The following is a 23,339-nucleotide window of genomic DNA, read 5'->3' on the forward strand; positions in this document are numbered from 1 at the left end:
CTGTGTTCAAGCACTTGTTGAGCACAGACTTTAAATTTGCCGTCTGATTTTTCATTGGGACCTGAGGCAGTTTAAAGTCAAATTTCATGTCATGAGCTTTAAAACCATCAAAACTTAACTTCAAAATGTCCCATACCACTCAGAATGTCTCATAGGTTAATGTATATCCTTCACCAACTACCACTTTTACACCACAGTGAGGAATAAATGGAAGAAATCAAACAGTTTTTTTTATTTCTTCAAGCATTTGTATGTTCATTTACCTTCGTATCTCTGCCTTTTATGACCAAGCAACACCAAACCCTGACCTCGCCATATCACCATGTCCAACACCATGGATTCAGTTCCAACCCCCTTTTAATGTCTTCCTGCCCTTCAGTCGTCTCTCTCCACCCACTTGCTGAGGTTACCTGGTTATAGGCAGAGGGGCTATAAATGCCTGAAAAGCCGCCTGCTTTGTTCTGTGACTGACACAGGAGGGCCCACACCTCTGTGCTGCCAGTTACAGGTTAATATAAGCCACACTCGACAGAGGAGCTCCACAGCGGTTACTGCTCATCATTCATACTTCAACTCATCAAAGAAGAGCGAGTATTAGCAACGGGAGAGCAGCTGAGAAGCTGCCGGCAAAGGATCAGCAATGCTTGGAGGACTCCACACAGATTTGCTGGTCACAGTGACTCTACTCCTTTTAGCTCAGACGGGGACTCGGTGCAGGTGGGTCTCCAGATAATGAAACTTTTTAACCGTCAAGTTATTTGAAATATTGCCAGGCTTGTCGTATTAATTCTGCTAAGTGGAAACTGAATGGGATTTTTGATTTGTGTTAAGGTTTTGTTTCTGAGTCAGTCAGATATTTTATTAGATGTCTTTTTTTTCTTCTTCTCTTTTTTTGAAGAAATCCACTCTCATTTTTTTTCTGTTTCAGGGCTGAAAATGACTTTTCATTCATTACTTTACCAGAAGGGAGGCCAAACTCAGGTTTGAAGTTTCACACTTACTAAAACCTGGAAGATACTTTGCTTGAATATAAATCTGTTGCAACAATAAGGATTTAAACACACCGGAATAAATCGCCAGAGAGATGAACACACTATATATTATTCCATGTAACCTCTTTCTCCTCTGTCATAGAATACGTTACAGTGTGCTACTCCGACAGACAGAACAATCAGATTTGTGACTGGACAAGGAACCGACTAACTTCAGGAACAGGTACAGGAGATAACATTTATTGCACAACATCACAGCAACAAATATGATTGATTGGAGGCATTGAGAGCCACCTACTTTCGTTTTTTTTAAATGTCGTTAAAACAGGTTAGTTGAGTTAAGTCGGACACTTAGAGATAACTTGACTGAGGTCGTTTAATTGCATCCCGCCCTCTTTCAGAGGATTTGGAACATCGGTCCACAGTTCTGTTTTAATCTCCAGGCAGGCTGTGACTGTGACTGTGTCCGTGCCGCGCTGCATATCACTAATTGATCTGAAGCAGGCTAATAATATTTTACAGCCTGATGTTCATCCAGGGGCAATTAAAGTAGAGGGCCTCCACTTGAGGCTCAAATTTAGCACAATTTTGCATTTAATACCTGTGCCACAACAGATGCACTTCCTGTTTTATTACAGTAACAAAGATAAGGGTTTGCTATTCGTCACGATCAAAATGTTGATGCAGCATAAAAGCTAATCCCTCAACAATTTAGTTAAAATACGTTTTACCATTTATAAATGACTTTGGTCACATTCGTAGAGTATTGAATCTTCTTATGGGCATGTTGACCTCCAGGGGATGCTGAAGTGGACATTTTAGAGAGTGCTCCTCTAGAGATGGAAGGTGAGGCCTGTCTGGAGTTTTGGTACCGCGCCCCGTTTGCAGCAGAAGGTTCAGAACTCCGCGCTCTGGTAAAAAGCAGCACTCGTCTGGTGGAAATCTGGACCTCGCCTGCCCTCCCCGGGGATTCTTGGAGACAAGTGTTTATCCCCTTGAACATCATCGAACCAGAGACTAAGGTAAAATGGCATATTTGTAATCACAAAGTGGCGAACCTCACCCCATTCTTGCTTGTGAACAGCCGAGCTTTTCGAGGACGCCCTTTTCATACCAAATCATGACACTATCGCCTTTCGTTTTTTGAGCATTCCATCACTTTTCCCAGTCTTTTCTTGGAAACATGTTGCCAGCATCAAATTCACAATAAGCACATATTTGATTTGAATATATTGTCTTTGCACGGTATTCTAATTGGGTATACACTATGTCAACAAGGATTAGCAAATGATGACTTTCTGTTTTCCATCAGGTTGTCTTTGAAGCAGTTCAAGCAGTATCCATGGAGCAACAGATCGCATTTCACCGGATAGGTGTGAGGAGAGGCTCATGTGGTAATTATTCATTTCTCCTTCTTTAACAGCATAAAAAACAGCCTACTTTTGGTTCCATCAATACATATAAAATTTAAAAAAAATCACACTATATATTCAGGTTTATCTGTGTGATCGTCATAAAACAAACATCTTTTGTCATTAAACCATTTTGTACGAATGTTTTTCATACTTCTGTTCAATATTAACTGAGAAAACATTAAACTAAGTATGACTAACATAACTAATAGACTGGATAACTAAGATGATTAAGAAAAGTCCACACAGTATTGACAGTGAAAATAATAATTCATCAGTCAGTCCTTGCCAGATGGTGTTGTGATTATAAAATCATGTTCTACTCGGTCACCTCCCCCCCAGGACAGCAGTGTGAATCGAACACAGAGTTCTGGACGGACGAGTCCACCCGCTGCCTCTGCTCTGCTGGCCAGCTCTCCTGCTCCCCGTCTCGGTGCCCTGAGGGCCAAATCTGTGGTCCTCAAAGAAGTCCCTCCGGTGGGATTTCCACCTCGGGGATGTGCACTATTCACAGTAACACAGACTGCAGCACTTTTGATGGAGTGCTGTTCCGCTTCATGGCCCCCTGCACCTACACACTCGCTAAGACCTGCTCACCCGCTGGAGCCCTGCCCGTGTTCAGTGTGGCAGTGGTCAACGAGCAGAACGGGAACGCGTCCCTGCCAGCTGTCCAACAGGTCATTGTGGAGATCGGAAACCTGAGAGTGTCCCTGCTGAGAAGGCAGACGGACCGTGTTGTGGTGAGTTACTTTAAACTGAGACGCACACATACTGGGGGTCAGCTGCAAATGTATAAAGCCAGTGTGTGGAGCTGCAACAATTAACCCATTGAACAATTAGTTGTCAACTATCAAAATAATCATCAACTATTTTTTATAATCAATTAATCAGTTTGAGTAATTTTTCACGGAAGAAAAATGTGATTATGTTCTGGTTTCTGTACTGCTGGTTGATTAAAAACTGAGTATCTTTGGTTCATGGACGAAACAAGACGTTTGACGACGTCATCTTTGACTTTGGGAAACACGGATCATCATTTTGACCATTTGCTGACATTTCACAGACCAAACAACTAATCGGTTAATCAAGAAAATAATAGATTAATCAACAATAGAAATAATTACCCATGTATGAACAATCCTTACCAAAAGCTAAAATGTCCTGATGGCAGTGGAAAAGCTTTAATGACTGTTGTAATAATGTTAATAATTCCTTAGCCTAAACCATCCAAATAAGCTTTATCATTTACATTTAACATTACATTTTCTATCGCTACACTCTTGCAGACATAAACTCATTTTGACAGTCTTAACAGTTCAAGTTGTTTATCAGCGCGCCATCACATAAAATAGACAATGAGTATTTTAGTTGGATAATTTAAAAGAGAGATTAACTTGCAGACCAAACATCCAGTTTGTTTTGCTGGCAGCTGTTCCCATTCCCTATTTTAAGCTTTAAAAAAAAAAAGAAAAAAGCACAGTACAGTACAGTGTGTACAAACCTTGGTTTTGTGGCCCATTGCCATTTCTGCTGTAATGAGTGTCGAGCTGTGTAATGTACTGGATTAAGCAGTTCCTGTATCTGCACATTCTGCAGATAAACTTGAGTTTATCAGCAGAATTAAGTGCAGAATTCAGTGGCGTAACATCCTGGAATCCACAGAGGACTTATCAGCCTTATCAATTCTCTCAAAAAGATATATCTATTGTGTCCTCGGCATGCTGCTTTTTATTGTTAATGACAGCCGGTAAGGAAGTCTAAAAGAATGACACTGTTTCATCAGGTTAAAGGGGTCTGGAGGAAGCTTCCACTAAAGCTCGGCGGCGGCGCCGTCAACATCAAGGGCAACCCCGCTGTTGTCACACTGGAGACCAAATTCGGCCTTTCCGTCTCATACGACAACGGCGGCGCCGTCCACATCAACCTGCCGCCCGCTTACTCTGATCACGTCTGCGGCATGTGTGGAAACTTCAACCACCACAGAGGTGATGACTTCAGAAGGCCCGATGGTACAGACGCCCAGGATGCTGCAGCTCTCGCTGAGAGCTGGCAGACCGGAGAAAGCGCTGTGTCCTGTGAGACCATTCTAGTGCCTCATGAGTGCGATCCAATGGAGGAGGCAGAGTATGCTGGCGAGCTGTACTGTGGAGGCCTCCTCTCTAGTACTGGGCCCTTCGCTGACTGCCTATCAATTCTGGGGGCAGAGAGCTACTTCAGAGGCTGTGTGGTGGGCATGTGCTCTACTCATGGTGACCAAGAGGTGCTATGCGCGACACTGAAGGCCTACGCCGATATCTGTCAGGAGGCTGGGGTTGCCCTACCCGTATGGAGGAACTCATCGTTCTGCCGTATGTTGCTTTATTGCTTCCTCCGTTTAATTGTCTCTACCTCCTTTTGAATAAAATAAGGGAAATAACCGCAAATGATATATGTAATTATGCAATAACATTTGAGGTCGAGCGCTCTCCTTGTTCCTCCCTTCACAGCACTTCAGTGTTCTGTGAACAGCCATTATAACTCGTGTGCTGATGGCTGTCCCGAGGTGTGCTCTGGCCAGGATATGGTCGGCTCCTGTGGAAGCTGTGAGGAAAGATGTGAGTGCGACTCGGGATTCAAACTTAGCGGGGGGAAGTGCGTCCCAGCCGAGGACTGTGGGTGCGTGTCTGGTGGAAAACACTATGAGGTAAGCGGGGAGGATGATCACGGAGAAACGTCATGTTCACCTGTTCAGTCGCACAGTGCTAAGATTCATTCACACGACTGCCTTTTGCCTACAGAGAGGAGAAGAGTGGCTGGAAGGAGAGTGTTCATTGCAGTGCCAATGCATGGCTGACGGTTTTGTGGCATGTTCAGACACGGAATGCGCACGCAATGAGGTTTGTCGAGTCGAGGAAGGGGTCAAAGGCTGCTTCCCTCTCAATGCCGCCACCTGCAGCGTGTACGGTGATCCGCACTACATCACATTTGACGGGATGGCATACGATTTCCAAGGGGGGTGCAGTTACACGCTTACCACAACGTGTGGAGACGAAAGTTCAGTCCAGTTCACGGTCATCGGACACAACATGCATCCTCCCCTTGGGAACTTCACCCGGTCCAAGCTGGAAGCTGCGACCCTTCAGACTGACGATCTAAACGTCACCCTGAGTCAGAGCGGAGAGGTCCACGTAAGCATGAAAACTTCTTGTAATTCTATACAAATCAAACAATCCCAAATTAAACTCTTTTATAGCAAGAGGTTGAAACAAAGGCTGTGATAAAGGCTATGAAACTGGGCAGCTTCCAGCCCATCAGCTGTGTCTAGTGGCCAATGACTGGAGTGTCAGCACACTCATCTTTATATGAGTCAGTTATTGCTCTGTGTCAGGTCAGTGGAGGAAGCTGCTCACAGGAATACACCATTAGCTGACCCACTTAACTTTGTGCTGGAACAGCTAGTTGGCAGCTTCTTAGTTGCACCAACTATCATGGTAGCAGATAAAAACACTCAGTTCTCACAAGAATAAACGTACAAAATAAATGATGGGTTGTCCTCTCTTTAGGTGAACGATGTCCCCGTCCCGCTTCCTTTTTTTTCCAAGAAAGGATCATCCAGCTCAATATGGGTATTCACGAAGGGTAACTACATTATCTTGGAGACAACCTTTGGCCTCAGAATGATGATAGAAGGGGAGAACAGGCTGTTCCTGCAGGTGGATGAGCGCTACAAGTATGAACTGTGCGGGCTGTGTGGCACCTACTCTGAACAACAGGACGATGACTTCGTAACACCAGGAGGGCAGAATGCCACCGGGGCATTTGAGTTTGCCAACAGCTGGAGGGTTCAAGACAATAATGAGTAAGTCATTCTATTACACGAGGTATCTGCACACATTCATCTTATAAATGTTAGAACATTCTGATACCTCAAAAAGGAAAAATGCAAACACTTCAGAATACACTATACAGAATATGTTTCCTGAGCCTCACTAGCAGCATAGCGCTAATTATATGTCTAACAGCCTCAGCTGTTCTTGCGTTTGGTGCTAATTAGCAACTGATGGCATGCCAGCACACTAAACAGAGATGATGGAGATGGAAAAACATTATAAACATGTGAGCATTGCCATTGTCCGCACAGTGATAATAGCATTTAGCTCACCACCACTTTGCCCAAGTACAGAAAAATCTTCTGCGTAGAGGTTGCTTGTGCTTTACGAAGATGTAAGGGTGCAAGTAATAATCCATTATCAAGCACACAATCTCACAGCCTGGCTTGCTCGTTTAGTTTATTAGCAACCAGATAAAAAGCCCAATTACCATATTGATTATCAGCTAATTACAAGCTGAGCACATGTATACATGCAGGTTGGGTTGACAGAACATACACCAAGCTCACACTTCTGCAATCTAACATTTGTTTTTGCGTTAGAACAAGTTGTTAAAGAATTATTCGGTATAAATTCAGGAATTATCAAGCTTCTTTTTTATTTTGAAGTGACACAATAAATCAAAATGTCCAGATCTTTATCCATGCGGCTAATCTTTCTCCTCCAGGTGTGTTTCTCATCCAAATGATCCCAGACTTTGTGATTATGATGAGGAGAATGACGCCTACAATGAGTGTTACGCGCTGCTAGGGGATGCCTTCAGGTCCTGCCATAAAGTCATTCACCCAAGCATATACCTGAGTAGCTGCGTGTATGACTACTGTGCCACAAGCGGTGACAAACACACCCTTTGCGAATCTCTGGAGTCCTATGCAGCAGCCTGCCAGGTCGCAGGAGTGGAGCTTTCCGATTGGCAGACAGGCGCAGCATGCGGTGAGTGCTGGAGTCAGAGACGACGTGTATGTGAATTTTAAATGCCATAAATGTATTAGCACTGACAATTAGATAAAGTAATTATGTTACATGTCTTGTATTTCCTACTTATTGATTCTCTTCACCAATAATATCTTCAAAGCTCTCTGCTCCTGCATTTTATTGTTTTGATTACAACACAGAATCAGCCAATTGCAGAAGGCTACTTAATCGTTTATTGTTTGATTTGTCATTGATAGAAGAAAAGTTGGAGAAATTAGGTGGTTATGATGTGTAGTGGGGTGGCCTAATGCAAAATATCTGGCAGGTCACCAAAAATGTGTCGACAGTGAACTAATTTCATCTTTCCGTTTTGCGTTGTTTTTGTCCCCATTTCAGCTCATCCCACCACAACTCCAGCTCCTATCGCTCCAACACCAGATCAGACCAGTAAGAGCATTCAGTGTTGCGAAGGTTTATTTGTAACTGCTGGTTTGGATAACGACATAATGCAAATTACAATTAATGTGTTTTTATAGCAAATAGTACATTTAACTATGTTTGCCTCGGAAAGCTATAGATTCACAATACATTGGATTAACCTTAGTGTAATTGTTGGTATGGATAAAATAATATTTATGGGGATAATTAATAAAAGTTTTTAAAAAATCATATTGTAATGTTCCTCCATGTAATTTGCTTGTGATACTTAATCATCACTTCCACTGTGCGTATGTGATTTTTCATAGTGTGTCCCTTGAATTGCAACTTTGAAGAAAATCTGTGTGGGTGGGAACAGCTAATACAGGATACTTATGATTGGACAAGACATTCAGGACCAACCCCATCAGACCTAACTGGCCCAAGCGAAGACCACACCACTGGAGGTAATAAACCCAAAGTCAGGCAGTGATATCCCATCGGTTGCCTCGATGCACTGTTTTTATGTGTGTTGTTCTTTTTCAGTATTCATGTTTATTTTGCTATTTGTAACATTCCTCCAGCTGGATTCTACATGTATCTTGAGGGAGATAGAGTAACCCATGGAGACTCAGCCCGTCTGATGAGCTCAGCGTGCCAGTATAGTGGCCCTCTCTGCCTGCAGTTCTGGTACCACATGTATGGTTCAGCCACAGCCATGGCCCTCAATATTTACTTGCTCAGAGACAATAAAACTACCAAGATCTGGGCGATGATGAACAACCAGGGACCACAATGGCATCCAGCATATGCTGACATCACTGTGGCTGGTCCATTCCAAGTAAGACTGACACTTTATATAAACAATGTACAAGCCTAACTGATGCTGGTTGAATGTTGGACACTTTTGTTGCAAAGACAGATGGATTTTATTCTACACAGAGAAACATATTTTCCTTCTACCTCTTTCAGATCATCATTGAGGGAATTCGAGGCTCTGACGCTCAATCAGATATCGCCATAGATGACATTTCCATCCACTTCGGCTCATGCTCAGGTGACATTCACTTCCAACAAAGAGGAGAAGAATACATTACACATTTGATGTCGTAACTTTAATTGTAGATAAATTGGTAACTCAGAAGACGAAATATCTCAGGACTTTTAAACAAAGTCAGTGTCCTTTCTTTAGGTAGCAACCCTGGTCTGGTTGTTGGAACTGAGCGTCCTCTCACAACTTCAGAAATCCTCCCAGCACAACCGGGTGAGTGCAGAGGAAGCTGCATTTTATGGGCCATTTGTTCAGAAAGACGAAGTGTGGTTACAAATTAACAAGTGTCAAGTCTAATAAATACTGAATGTGCAATTTGTGCATTTTTTTTCAGGTAACTAAGGTTACAGATCATTAAAATTTCCAGGAAGTTGCATTAAAGCCTCAATAGTTGATGTTAATATTTTGCAAATGTTCCCTTTTAGTCTGCAGTATTGACTGTAGCTTCGACAGCAACCTTTGTAGCTGGAATCAGATGGTCACAGATGCTTTTGACTGGACATGGCAGAGTGGTTCCACCCCCACCCTGATGACTGGGCCCTCTGCTGACCACACTGGTGGTAATACACTTTTTCGCTACATAACATCATAAATTGTGACAGATATTATACAGCTGTATGGATTAAAGCTGTATTACTACAGAAAGTGTATCTGCCACTTTTGATGGTTGACTCTTGTTTTCTAGGTGGTCACTATCTTTATATCGAGGCCAGCAGCGTGACGCATGGAGACACAGCTCGTCTCATCAGCTCAGAGTGTTCTGACTCTGGTCCTCAGTGTCTACAGTTCTGGTACCATATGCACGGTTCAGCCGATACAATGGGACTCCATGTCTACTTGATCCAAAACAAATCAGCCGATGCTGTTTTTTGGAGGAGAAATGACCAAGGAGATGCATGGCAACTGGCTCAGGTGGACTTCACAACAACTGAAGCTTATCAGGTCAGACACCTTCCACCAGTCACGTTGTAATAATAATAAGAGACCTTAGAAATACTAAAAAATGCATTTCTTTTCCTACCTTCCTAACTAAGATCATCTTTGAGGGGCGTAGAGGCTCCAACGAAGAGTCCGATGTGGCCTTAGATGACGTAAAGCTATATCATGGTCGATGCTCTGGTAAGAAACTTGTACATAGTACCGCAAAACTTATCAAGGCTTTAGGCTGTGTAACCTGATTATGCAATTATTGGCCTTTCATGCAGATCTGGGTGGTGTTGTGACACCTCCTCCCAAACCTGATGGAAACACCACAGCTCCTCCAAGTGTCCCTGCACCCACCACTGCAGCCCCAGAGCCTCCTATGGTCAATGCTACTGTTCAGCTTCCTGTTACACCTCAGCCCCCTGTCACAAATATCTCCATGCCTCCCGAGGTGGAAGAGCCAACCATGGTCATTAATAATATCAATGCTATTGAGGCTCAAGCTAACAGACCACCATCACATCCAGGTACATTGCTGTTTCCATAGCCACGCTTATACAGTCATTGAGTTAGGACTTCCATAATTTGTTCTTTCCACATAATTTTTTTGAGACTTCCAGAATTATTGCATCAATAAACTAAGGATATGCACAACTTGTGTTTCCAGTGTGCAAACTCCAGTATAATTTTGACTATACAAGTTAACAAATGTCAAGTCTAATAAATATTGAATGTGCAATGTTTTAAGGGAATTGAGGTCACAAATCATCAACATTTTCAGGAAGTTGCATTAAAGCCTCAATAGTTGATGTTAATATTTTGCAAATGTTCCCTTTCAGTCTGCAGTATCGACTGTAGCTTCGACAGAAACCTTTGTAGCTGGAATCAGATGGTCACAGATGCTTTTGACTGGACATGGCAGAGCGGTTCCACCCCCACCCTGTTGACTGGGCCCTCTGCTGACCACACCGGTGGTAATACACTTTTTCTCTACATAACATTATACATGGTGACAGATATTATACAGCTGTATGGATTTAAGCTGTATCACTACAGAAAGTCTATCGGCCACTTTTGATGGTTGACTCTTGTTTTCTAGGTGGTCACTATCTTTACATTGAGGCCAGCAGCGTGACACATGGAGACACGGCTCGTCTAATCAGCTCAGGGTGTTCTGACTCTGGTCCTCAGTGTCTACAGTTCTGGTACCATATGCACGGTTCAGCCGATACAATGGGCCTCCATGTCTACCTGCTCCAAAACAATTTAGCCGATGCCGTTTTTTGGAGGAGAAATGACCAAGGAGATGCATGGCAACTGGCTCAGGTGGACTTCACAACAACTGAAGCTTATCAGGTCAGACACCTTCCACCAGTCATGTTGTACTGGTAGAATATTAACAATAAGAGACATCTTAGAAATACTAAAAAATTGATTTCTCTCCTAACTTAGATCATCTTTGAGGGGCGTAGAGGCTCCAATGAAGAGTCCGATGTAGCCATAGATGATGTGAAGCTATATCATGGTCGATGCTCTGGTAAGAAACTTGCACACAGTACCGCCAAACTTATCATGTCTTAGGGCTGTGTGGCTTGATTATGGTTGAAATAGTCACAATTATTGGCCTGTCATGCAGATCTGGGTGGTGTTGTGACTCCTCCTCCTAAACCTGATGGAAACACAACAGCTCCTCCAAGTGTCCCTGCGCCCACCACTGCAGCTCCAGTGCCCCCTGTGGTCAATGCTACTGTTCAGCTTCCTGATACACCTCAGCCCCCTGTTGCAAATGCCAGCATGCCTCCCGTGGTTGAAGCAACAACCAACCTAATGAATGAGGACAATGTAACTGAGGTTCCAGATAACAGACCACCATCACATCCAGGTACATTGCTATTCTGTAGCCACACTTGTACAGTCCTGGAGTGGGACCTCCATAATTTATTCTTTCCACATCATTTTTTTGTGCTTTCCAGAATTATTGCATCAGTAAACTGAGGATATGTGTAACTCTTGTTTCCAGTGTGCAAACTCCAGTGTAATTTTGAACTTACAAATCAACAAGTCAACATTCAACGTTCATCAACATTTTCAGGAAGTTGCATTAAAGCCTCAGTAGTTAAAGTCAATATTTTGCAAATGTTCCCTTTCAGTCTGCAGTATCGACTGTAGCTTCGACAGAAACCTTTGTAGCTGGAATCAGATGGTCACAGATGCTTTTGACTGGACATGGCAGAGCGGTTCCACCCCAACCCCAATGACTGGGCCCTCTGCTGACCACACTGGTGGTAATACACTTTTTCGCAACATAACACTATAAATGGTGACAGATATTAATACAGCTGTATGGATTAAAGCTGTATCACTACAGAAAGTCTATCTGCCACTTTTGATCGCTGCACTCTTGTTTTCTAGATGGTCACTATCTTTACATCGAGGCCAGCAGTGTGACACATGGAGACACGGCTCGTCTCATCAGCTCTGAGTGTTCTGACTTTAGTCCTCAGTGTCTGCAGTTCTGGTACCATATGCACGGTTCAGCCGATACAATGGGCCTCCATGTCTACCTGCTCCAAAACAAATTAGCCGATGCTGTTTTTTGGAGGAGAAATGACCAGGGAGATGCATGGCAACTGGCTCAGGTGGACTTCACAGCAACTGAGGCTTTCCAGGTAAACTAAAAACCTTCTATTTCTGCTCCTAACCTGTCTAATGTCAAGTGTACTACCTGCGACAATAAATAAGTGTAATTGGACCTAATTAGTGTGTATGGTATACTGTGCTTTAGTATTTACCTGTGCACGTAATTGTAGATCATTTTTGAGGGGCGAAGAGGTTCCAACGATCAGTCTGATGTGGCTATAGATGATGTATCGCTTCATCGTGGCCGCTGTGCAGGTAATTCTGTCCTACTACTGACATTCAATTTAGTTCAAACACACCAACAGTCGTTTCATCTTTGAAAATTGATGTAACTTCATTGATTGTGAAATGTTGTCACAGACCTGGTAAAACCAATGACTCCAGCTCCAACCGAATTCAATCCAATTACAACAGAAGGTCCAGAAATTCCTCCAGTGAACAGCTCAACTGCTACAACAACTACCACCACAACAGCAGCAACTGAAACCCACCAAACTTCAAATCCCGATGTCCCAACAACAACAACGCAGCGACCAACAACCGTTACAACAACTGCCTCAACCACAACCTTATTTGCTTGTGATACACAACCCTCTACATCTAGACCACAAACTCCAACCACAACTAAACCAGAGCCACAAACATCAACTGGACCACAATCTCCAACTACATTTAGGCCACAAACTCCAACTGAAACTCATCCACAGCCACAGACAACAGCTAGACCACAACCTCCAACTACATTTAGACCACAACCTCCAACTGAAACCCAACCAGAGCCACAAACAACAGCTGGACCACAACCTCCAACTACATCTAGACCACAACCTCCAACAGAAACTCATCCACAACCACAAACAACAGCTGGACCACAACCTCCAACTACATCTAGACCACAACCTCCAACTGAAACTCACCCGCAGCCACAAACAACAGCTGGACCACAATCTCCAACTGAAACTCACCCGCAGCCACAACCAACAGCTGGACCACAACCTCCAACTACATCTAGACCACAACCTCCAACCGAAACTCACCCGCAGCCACAAACAACAGCTGGACCACAATCTCCAACTGAAACTCACCCGCAGCCACAACCAACAGCTGGACCACAACCTCCAACTACATCTAGACCACAACCTCCAACCGAAACTCACCCGCAGCCACAACCAACAGCTGGACCACAACCTCCAACTTCATCTAGACCACAACCTCCAACCGAAACTCACCCGCAGCCACAAACAACAGCTGGACCACAACCTCCAACTGAAATTCACCCACAGCCACAACCAACAGCTGGACCACAACCTCCAACTACATCAAGACCACAACCTCCAACTGAATCTCAACCAGAGTCACAAACAACAGTTAAACCCCAACCTCCAGCTACACCTAAACCAAATCCACCAACAGCTGGACCACAACCCACAACAACCATTAAGCCACATACGACAACAGCAGGACCCCAACCTACAACAACAGTTACTCCACAACCATCAACAACAGCCAGACCACAACCACCAACTACACCTCTGCCAAGTATGTTTTAAGTCTGCATTTTCCTTTTTAAATGTGGACAGTTTTAGTTTGTTTTGGTTCGTTTTTTTACACTTAACATCTCACATGTTAAGATACTGAGGCAAAACTCACCTGTGAGCTAAGAAAAAATATCTATGGCTAAAAGATTTTGAAGTATACTATACACTGTTTGCAAAGACCATTTGCTCGTCATTTTAAGCTCATGACTATGTATAATACACCCAATACTATCGCTACCGTTCTGTCTCCCTCTCTAGCACCCTCTTGTCCCCAGAACAGTCATTACACCACTTGTGTCCCTGCCTGCACTCCCACCTGTTCTCACCTGAATGGCCTGCCACACTGCAGTGACAATCAGCGCTGTGAGCCGGGATGTGTATGCAATGAAGGCTTTGTGCGGAAAAATAGGGCTTGTGTGCCAATCCAACAGTGTGGATGTGTTGATAGTAATGGCACCAAATATGATGTAAGTGATAGTTAAGAATATCTATTTTTCAATGACACACATCATCTACATTATCTGCTTTTCAAATACAAACATTTACTTTCTGAATCATTCAGATTCTATGATGACTCTCAATCTTTTTGTCAGTTCCGTGAAGAGTGGTACACCAGTCACTGTAGTCAGAAATGTGAGTGCAAGGAGCGCCGCGGCGTGGGGAAGATTGAATGCGATGACGAAGATGAGTGTGATGGAAATGCTGTCTGTCTTCAAAATGTTGAGGGCGAATATTACTGCCAGTCCACAGGTGAAGTAAATTCCAACGTTTAACAACTGTGACGTATCCAAACCATGCATCTTATTCACTAATGTATCAATTGCTCTGCACTTGTTTCTCCACAGGCTTCGATGAGTGCACTGTAAGGAGTGACTCTGAGTACAGAACCTTTGATAGAAAGAAGTATGACTTTGAAGGTGAGCACTCCTATGTGCTGGTCCAGACCAAGAACTTGCCAAATTACCTTCACAATGTCTACATCGAGGGCATCAATACACGCGTCGAAGATGACGACGACGACGACAGTCATCAGCATGGTGACAGCAGCAGCGAAGAAGACCACAGTCGCAGAGTCAAGGACGAAGATGAAGATGATAGTGATGAAGATGATGACGATGACAGTGAAGAGCACGAGGACCACCACAGATTACAAGGGCTTAAAATCAGAGTGTACAACCACACTGTGGAGTTCAAGAAGAAGCGGAGGCTGGTTGTAAGTATCAAGGGCATTTTTAACAACACACTGCATCCATCTAATTTTCCTGCAGCGCCTTTTCAGCAGACACAATATTTTGTTCATGGGTTAATATTGTCGTATTTCTGCCCGCCCACAAACATTTGTCAAAGCGCTGAGGGAAATAACCAGCACACCCTCATATTTTCTCTGTGTGGTGTTACGACAGCAGTGAGGCAGATGATGTGTTATGTGCTAAATTATGCTCTGTCATATGTTATTTCCCTATTGGCATTTTACACGTATTTGTGAGTGTATGAAAGAGAGAAAGAGAAAAAAACAGAGACACAGCATGTAAAAAAAGCTGCAATATTGTTATATTTATTTCAGAGTCAGACCATATTACGTGAGTATCCTCCAAAGGCAGTCTGCGGTAATTCTACGAAGGCCTGCACTCAGTATATTATATCTGGTACCCAAAGAACACTGGTACACAAGCTTGAGCATATTTAAGTAGTAGGCCTAACACTAAAACATTTTTAAAGCAGTATTAGGGTTGCTATGGTCACAAAATTTTCCCACCATCTAATAAGCTTGTCACAACACCAGTGTTACCCGATATTTCAGTCTGAACAGTGTTGAACTGATGTACAGACGGACAAGACAGTCTCTTGATTCACATCGGGAGCATGACTAAGAATGCATGTTTTGTGAAACCTTGCGCACAATACACATAACAATACAAGAATGAATACTACATCAGAAAAGCCTTCTTAAATATGATTAACTGACATGATGCATTGACACATCCCGTACTCTGTCTTTCTCCAGGTGGATGGAAGGAGAACTAATGCTCCTGTGTCGCCAGCTGCAGGTCTAAAAATCTATGAGCATTCCTCCCGCATCTACCTGAAGACTGACTTCGGCCTCTCAGTGGAGTTTGATGGACACCACACAGCAGGTAATTAATGTTCACCTCATTAAACAAGTCCAGTAGAATTATTCCTGGAAGGATTCATATCAAATCCTTGAGATCAAATCATACCATTCTATCCCATTTCAATTAATGATTTATTTTGACTGGAGGAGAGTTATACCATGATTAATCCACACTATGTGGTTTGTTATTCTTCCCACAGAGATCATTCTACCACGCATATACATGAGGAAGGTGGGGGGTTTGTGTGGAAACTTTGACAAAGACAAGGGGAATGACTGGACGAAGCCAGATGGCAGCAGGACCAGGGACGTTCGAGAGTTTGGAGAGAGCTGGAGAGTGTGAAAATCGGATGGATGAGACATGGCAAGAGACAGTTCTGACTACTAGTAGAAACGTTACTGTGTTAGTTTACAAGAGGACCCTTGACTGCTATTGGAATAATTAAAAATTCATGCACATTTTTAAGACAACTTGCCTCCCATAAACCCCTCCTAAACATGACTTAGCATATACATGACCAATGGCAATGATGTCCAAATTTCTTTGCGCCTACATTATCCTGAGAATTTCCATTGTTTCAATAATCTGATGTCAAGCTCACAAGTTTATTTTGAAAAAGTTTCTCATCTCTTAGAAATCTGTAACATATTTGTTTTTTTAAAGAAATCATTGAACTCTGTGATAATATTTCAGACTCACTATATATGTCATTGCCCTACATAGTATTTATTCAAAAGTGATTTTCTTAGAGCTGTGCATTTATCCTGTCTTATGCAGCAACGGCTTCTTTAAAACACAATATGTTATATGGTAGATTTCATGATGATTATGCACTACTACGAATGGATTTTGTTTCACTATCTGGCACTGTTGCAATATAAGTTTGATGTGCAATAAATGCTGCAACTTGTTGCATTGCTCAAATAAATGTGCACTGTGGTTGGATTTGTGTCACCATCAGTCAAGTCACTTCAGGCTCTAAGTGGAGCTACAACAACATTCTTGAAATGTCTGCAGACTGAATGCCTTACCTGTTACCTGCCTGTAGAACCGCAGGAACTCTTGAAAAAATAACATATAACATCTGTGACATGTTACTGTTAAGACAAGGAAGTTGGTTTTCTGACAACACTGCAAGTGTTCTTGCCAGGATTTCACCCATGGGTGTGTGTGTGTCTGAAAATGTCTGTAATGTTTATATGCAAGTATAAATAATCAGGAGTGACACTCAGCAGCTACATTCCGTCATGGATTGGTTTGCATTGTACTTCTTTCTTCTGTCGGGGTTGCCACCTCTCTGTTATGGTGAGTGGAAAATGATCACATTTAATATTGAACGGTTTAATTCATTATAAATAGCTAATCAATTGCCAAATGATGTAATTATTTAAATGCTACATGACACAGCTGATTGGATTATTTCAAAACTTAATGCTATATTATTTAATGCTAACAAATGCAGTTCCACAGTAAATGTATAATAAAAAGCTCCTGCCAGACCAGGTTATGAAAGAATCCCCAAATGTCTCAAGCATTATCAACAATGAATCAATAATCAGTTGTAAGGCAGCCAACTACTGATCAGAGATATTATTTACAATCTGCATCCCTAGTCAATGGATCAAGAGCAATTCAAGTAGTAACTAAACAGCATTTACTTATCATACATTTTCACTGTATCATACGTTAAGAGGTCATTTATCAGTGTTGTTTGTCCTGACCTCAATGTGAAAATAATCCTTATTAAGGGGCAATAAGCACAACAAAATATGATTCACAGTTCGAAAAGTGCCTTCATCTCATAAAGGTTGTTTGTAAATGTTTGGTAAAGTCTTGATGGTGGTAAGTGCCACCATTACTAAATCCACCATGATGATACTTTTATAGATACAAGTGACAAATTAAAAATAAAAAGAATATAATAAACGTATTGTCAATTACAAACTTTTCACTAAATTGATAAAACCTAAATTATTATGTGAAGATGTCTCTTGATCTGATTGTGAAAATGACATTAATGCCATGTAATCTAGTCCCCCAACAAGTATTAACATTTTGTGTTCTGCTGTCACACCTGGAGGCTGGCCGTTGTCTAACCATTGCAGGGTAACTGAGTGGATCAAGTTGTCTAAAAAACCATCAGTCTCACATCTTACAGGGGAGACTGAACAACATCATTGCTCACTTTTGTTGCACCAGACAGATCACTGTGACATCCATGCCAGTCTTCTTCATCAGTATCTTGAGCATAGGCTCAATTTAAATGTTGTCTTCCCTGAATTCCAATTAAATGAAAAGTCATTGTTTCGTTTCACTTTCTAGCTCAAACTACAGCTCCCAGTACCAGCCCAACAGGTAATATCCACCACGCCAACTCACACACTGTACTCCTTGTGCCCGATTCTCCAGTCTGGCTACACCTCAACACTATAATGATCAGCCACACCCATGCGTTGTCTCTCTTACATGTCTCCCTGCTGCATACCACCAACATGTAGCAAACATTTGCCTCAATATAGAGACTCTAGATTCTACAAGCCACTCATAAAATGAAAAATAAAAAAACATACATATCTTCGTCATGAAAAAGTTTTAATTTGATACGTATTGATTTTTAATTACACATTTAAATTAAATCTTTTCCATGACACAAAGTCTCTATTTCCTGCTCTGGCTGATTGGTTGAGAGGCAGTTGCTGACCTGCCACTAGTTGGTTGACTGAACAAATTTGGGTGCCAATTTCTAACTCTGGCTACAACAATCATTGCTATTATTAACTCTAGCTGCTTCAGCACAAGCTGTGCTTTGTGTCATCTCTTGGTTACTTTACTTATAATCATGATTTTGTTGACTGAACTTGAAATAACAGTCTGAAATTATTATAGATTGGTGTAGTGTTGATCTGTTATACAGCCATTTTGTCTGTGATGCAGGCTGTGCAGGTCCACCTGTGCTGTGCTGCTCTGGTCCAGACGACTCCTGTTTCAGGAGCTGTTCCTGGGCCTATTTCTGTGATGATGAGTGCACAACATTTTGTGACTGCTGTCCTGACTACACGTCAACCTGCACACAACGTAAGTAACAAGGTTCAGTGTTTACAAGAGAGTAAGATTTGAATTTTGGCAGCTGTTGGTAAAAGTCTTTTTAGGTTGGAGTGCATCACAATGTAATAATACAGCCAATACGAAAACTGGCTACAAGGCCTGGTGCTCTTCCTGGGGGGCTTGATCTCGAGGGTGAGGCCAGCAGTCTTCCTTATAGAGGAAGTTTCGGTCACGCCAAAAGCTTTTCTTTTACCGGCAGACTTAAAACCACACCACCATCCACTGAATCGGAGTATATAACAGCATGTTATTTATGGACAGTGGTGCTGTCTTCAGTGAGTGGGAAGAGGATGCACAGTTCAAAAATATAAAATCCATATGTGGCGACTATTGCTGATATTGTGGCGGACCGCCACAAGTAAATTAATGTGTGGGATGCACTGCAGTCATGTCAGTTTTAGATTTGTGGTTGAGATTTTAAGATTTATGGTGCAAATCTTTCTTTTTCACCAACAGCTTCTATTGTTGTAACGCCAGGAGGACCCACCACAACAATCAGCAGTGCTGGGCCGACACCAACACCAGCAACTTCAGCATCCACAGTCTCATCAGCAGCATCACCAAGTGCAACATCTGCAGTGCTGAATGTGAACACAACATTAGCATCCATAGTCTCTGGAGCTGCAGCAACTGGCCAAATGAGCAACAGCACATCTATACCGGCAGATAACAGTACAACCACATCTGTCTCTGTGACAACAGGACCAAGCACAACAAACAGCAATACAACACCCAGCATAACAGGCATCGTAGTGACATCTACACTGGCAAATATGACCACAACTTCATCATCTGCTTTCTCGGCAACAACACCCAAAAGAACATCTGCAGTGTTGAATGTTAGCCGAACCTCATCCTCCACATTGTCTGCTACTACAGCAACCAGCCAAACAGGCAGTAGTACATCTACACCAGCAGATAACAGCACAACTAACTCCAATACTACCCCAACTTCAACAACTTCATCATCCGCAGTCTCACCAATAACGGCACCCAGTGCAACATCTGCAGGATTAAATGTGAGCAACATCACAGCCTCCCCCGTCTCTACAGCAACCAGCCAAGCAACCATCAGTACATCTACACCAGCAGATGACAGCACAGCTAACAGCAATACTTCCTCAACACAGGCAGATATTAGAACAACTTCATCATCCACAGCATCTGATACAACACAGCCAAGCACAACAAACGATAATATATCTACACCAGTAGATGTCAGCACAGCATCAACTACAATCTCTACTTCTCCAGGACCCTCCACAATAAACAGCACTACTTCCTTTCCTCAAGTGGATGGTAGCACAACTACATCAATGCCAGTCTCTCTTACTACAGTGCCCACACAATCTACATCAACAAGTACAAGCCCAACTTTGTCGTCCACACTCTCTTCAATGACACCGCCCAGTGCAAGCAGCAGCAGAACAGCAGCAGTAGATGTCAGCACAGCATCAACTACAATCTCTACTTCCCCAGCACCCTCCACAATAAACAGCACTACTTCCTCTATGCAAGCAGATGGCAGCACAACTTCAGCATTGCCAGTCTCACTTACTACAGAGCCCCCACAGTCTACATCAACAAGTACAATCCCTGCCATGCTCTCTTCAACGCCAACGCCCGGTACAACCAGCAGCAGAACAGCAGCAGTAGATGTCAGCACAGCATCATCAACAATCTCTACTTCCCCAGCACACTCTACAATAAACGGCACTACTTCCTCTCCTCAAGCGGATGGCAGCACAACTACATCAACGCCAGTCTCTCTTACTACAGTGCCCACACAATCTACATCAACAAGTCCAAGCCCAACTTTGTTGTCCACGCTCTCTTTAACGACACCGCCCAGTGCAAGCAACAGCAGAACAGCAGCAGTAGATGTCAGCACAGCATCAACTACAATCTCTACTTCCCCAGCACCCTCCACAATAAACAGCACTACTTCTTCTTTGCAAGCAAATGGCAGCACAACTTCATCATCGCCAGTCTCTCTTACTACAGTAGCCACACAATCTACATCAACAAGTACAATCCCTGCCATGCTCTCTTCTATGACAATGCCCAGTACAAGCAGCAGCAGAACAGCAGCAGTAGATGTCAGCACAGCATCAACTACAATCTCTACTTCTCGAGCACCCTCCACAATAAACAGCACTAATTCCTCTATGCAAGCAAATGGCAGCACAACTTCATCATCGCCAGTCTCTCTTACTACAGTGCCCACACAATCTACATCAACAAGTACATTCCCTGCCATGCTCTCTTCTATGACAATGCCCAGTACAAGCAGCAGCAGAACAGCAGCAGTAGATGTCAGCACAGCATCAACTACAATCTCTACTTCTCCAGCACCCTCCACAATAAACAGCACTACTTCCTCTTCTCAAGCGGATGGCAGCACAACTACATCAACGCCAGTCTCTCTTACTACAGTGCCCACACAATCTACATCAACAAGTACAAGCCCAACATTGTCATCTACGCTCTCTTTAACGACAACGCCGAGTACAACCAGCAGCAGAACAGCAGCAGTAGATGTTAGCACAGCATCAACTACAACCTCTGCTTCCCCAGCACCCTCCACAATAAACAGCACTACTTTCTCTATGCAAGCAGATGGCAACACAACTACATCAACGCCAGTCTCTCTTACTACAGTGCCCACACAATCTACATCAACAAGTACAAGCCCTGCCATGCTCTCTTCAACGACAATGCCCAGTACAAGCAGCAGCAGAACAGCAGCAGTAGATGTCAGCACAGCATCAACTACAATCTCTACTTCTCCAGCAACCTCCACAATAAACAGCACTACTTCCTCTTCTCAAGCAGATGGCAGCACAATGACATCAACGCCAGTCTCACTTACTACAGTGCCCCCACAGTCTACATCAAGTACAATCCCTGCCATGCTCTCTTCAACGCCAACGCCCAGTACAACCAGCAGCAGAACAGCAGCAGTAGATGTCAGCACAGCATCATCTACAATCTCTATTTCCCCGCAACCCTCTACAATAAACGGCACTACTTCCTCTTCTCAAGCGGATGGCAGCACAACTACATCAACACCAGTCTCTCTTACTACAGTGACCACACAATCTACATCAACAAGTACAATCCCATCTTTGTCTACCACACACTCTTCAACAACAACGCTGAGTACAACCAGCAGTAGAACAGCAGCAGTAGATGTCAGCACAGCATCAACTACAATCTCTACTTCTCCAGCACCCTCCACAATAAACAGCACTACTATCTCTTCTCAAGCGGATGGCAGCACAACTACATCAACGCCAGTCTCTCTTACTACAGTGCCCACACAATCTACATCAACAAGTACATTCCCTGCCATGCTCTCTTCTATGACAATGCCCAGTACAAGCAGCAGCAGAACAGCAGCAGTAGATGTCAGCACAGCATCAACTACAATCTCTAGTTCCCCAGCACCCTCCACAATAAACAGCACTACTTCCTCTATGCAAGCAAATGGCAGCACAACTTCATCATCGCCAGTCTCTCTTACTACAGTGCCCACACAATCTACAACAACAATTACAATCCCTGCCATGCTCTCTTCTATGACAATGCCCAGTACAAGCAGCAGCAGAACAGCAGCAGTAGATGTCAGCACAGCATCAACTACAATCTCTACTTCTCCAGCACCCTCCACAATAAACAGCACTACTTCCTCTTCTCAAGTGGATGGCAGCACAACTACATCAACACCAGTCTCTCTTACTACAGTGCCCACACAATCTACATCAACAAGTACAAGCCCAACATTGTCATCTACGCTCTCTTCAATGACAACGCCCAGTACAACCAGCAGCAGAACAGCAGCAGTAGATGTTAGCACAGCATCAACTACAACCTCTACTTCCCCAGCACCCTCCACAATAAACAGCACTACTTTCTCTATGCAAGCAGATGGCAACACAACTTCAGCATTGCCAGTCTCTCCTTCTACAGGGCCCACACAATCCACATCAACAAGTACAATCCCTGCCATGCTCTCTTCAACGACAATGCCCAGTACAAGCAGCAGCAGAACAGCAGCAATAGATGTCAGCGCAGCATCAACTACAATCTCTACTTTTCCAGCACCCTCCACAATAAACAGCACTACTTCCTCTTCTCAAGCGGATGGCAGCACAACTACATCAACGCCAGTCTCTCTTACTACAGTGCCCACACAATCTACATCAACAAGTACAAGCCCAACTTTGTCGTCCACACTCTCTTCAATGACACCGCCCAGTGCAAGCAGCAGCAGAACAGCAGCAGTAGATGTCAGCACAGCATCAACTACAATCTCTACTTCCCCAGCACCCTCCACAATAAACAGCACTACTTCTTCCA

The 23,339-nt window shown here is 43.3% G+C and overlaps 1 protein-coding gene across 5 annotated transcripts; it reads left to right on the forward strand.

Moving 5' to 3' along the window:
* The first annotated feature begins 448 nt into the window (after nt 1-448).
* On the forward strand, nt 449-16,800 carry LOC115573113 (zonadhesin). Of its 5 annotated transcripts, none has more exons than XM_030403741.1 (33): nt 449-717; nt 929-981; nt 1,135-1,215; nt 1,791-2,014; nt 2,305-2,386; nt 2,747-3,144; nt 4,188-4,752; nt 4,891-5,087; nt 5,182-5,571; nt 5,947-6,242; nt 6,941-7,206; nt 7,585-7,635; nt 7,935-8,072; nt 8,190-8,446; nt 8,578-8,662; nt 8,798-8,869; nt 9,082-9,216; nt 9,342-9,598; nt 9,691-9,775; nt 9,862-10,107; nt 10,420-10,554; nt 10,680-10,936; nt 11,033-11,117; nt 11,217-11,462; nt 11,731-11,865; nt 11,993-12,249; nt 12,391-12,475; nt 12,581-13,759; nt 14,017-14,225; nt 14,352-14,508; nt 14,604-14,971; nt 15,764-15,893; nt 16,072-16,800. In XM_030403741.1, the coding sequence occupies exons 1-33, from the start codon at nt 641-643 to the stop codon at nt 16,212-16,214; spliced, it is 7,341 nt and encodes a 2,446-aa protein (XP_030259601.1). In that variant the 5' UTR covers nt 449-640; the 3' UTR covers nt 16,215-16,800. The 5 variants fall into 5 exon arrangements, with proteins under 5 accessions (XP_030259601.1, XP_030259602.1, XP_030259604.1 ...); XM_030403742.1 differs by having other exon boundaries at nt 12,635-13,759; XM_030403744.1 differs by lacking the exons at nt 9,862-10,107; nt 10,420-10,554; nt 10,680-10,936; nt 11,033-11,117 and having other exon boundaries at nt 451-717.
* Nucleotides 16,801-23,339: the final 6,539 nt, after the last annotated feature.

This window comes from Sparus aurata, chromosome 21 (assembly GCF_900880675.1).
Source record: "Sparus aurata chromosome 21, fSpaAur1.1, whole genome shotgun sequence".
In the NCBI taxonomy this organism is placed as follows: domain Eukaryota; kingdom Metazoa; phylum Chordata; class Actinopteri; order Spariformes; family Sparidae; genus Sparus; species Sparus aurata.

Bases quoted from the DNA above. Each gene is read 5' to 3' on its own strand.
- LOC115573113 (XM_030403741.1), top strand. From the start codon at position 641: ATGCTTGGAGGACTCCACACAGATTTGCTGGTCACAGTGACTCTACTC. The intron at 9,217-9,341 runs GTAATACACTTT...CTTGTTTTCTAG, and splicing joins CTCTGCTGACCACACTGGTG to GTGGTCACTATCTTTATATC. The intron at 12,250-12,390 runs GTAAACTAAAAA...ACGTAATTGTAG, and splicing joins CAGCAACTGAGGCTTTCCAG to ATCATTTTTGAGGGGCGAAG.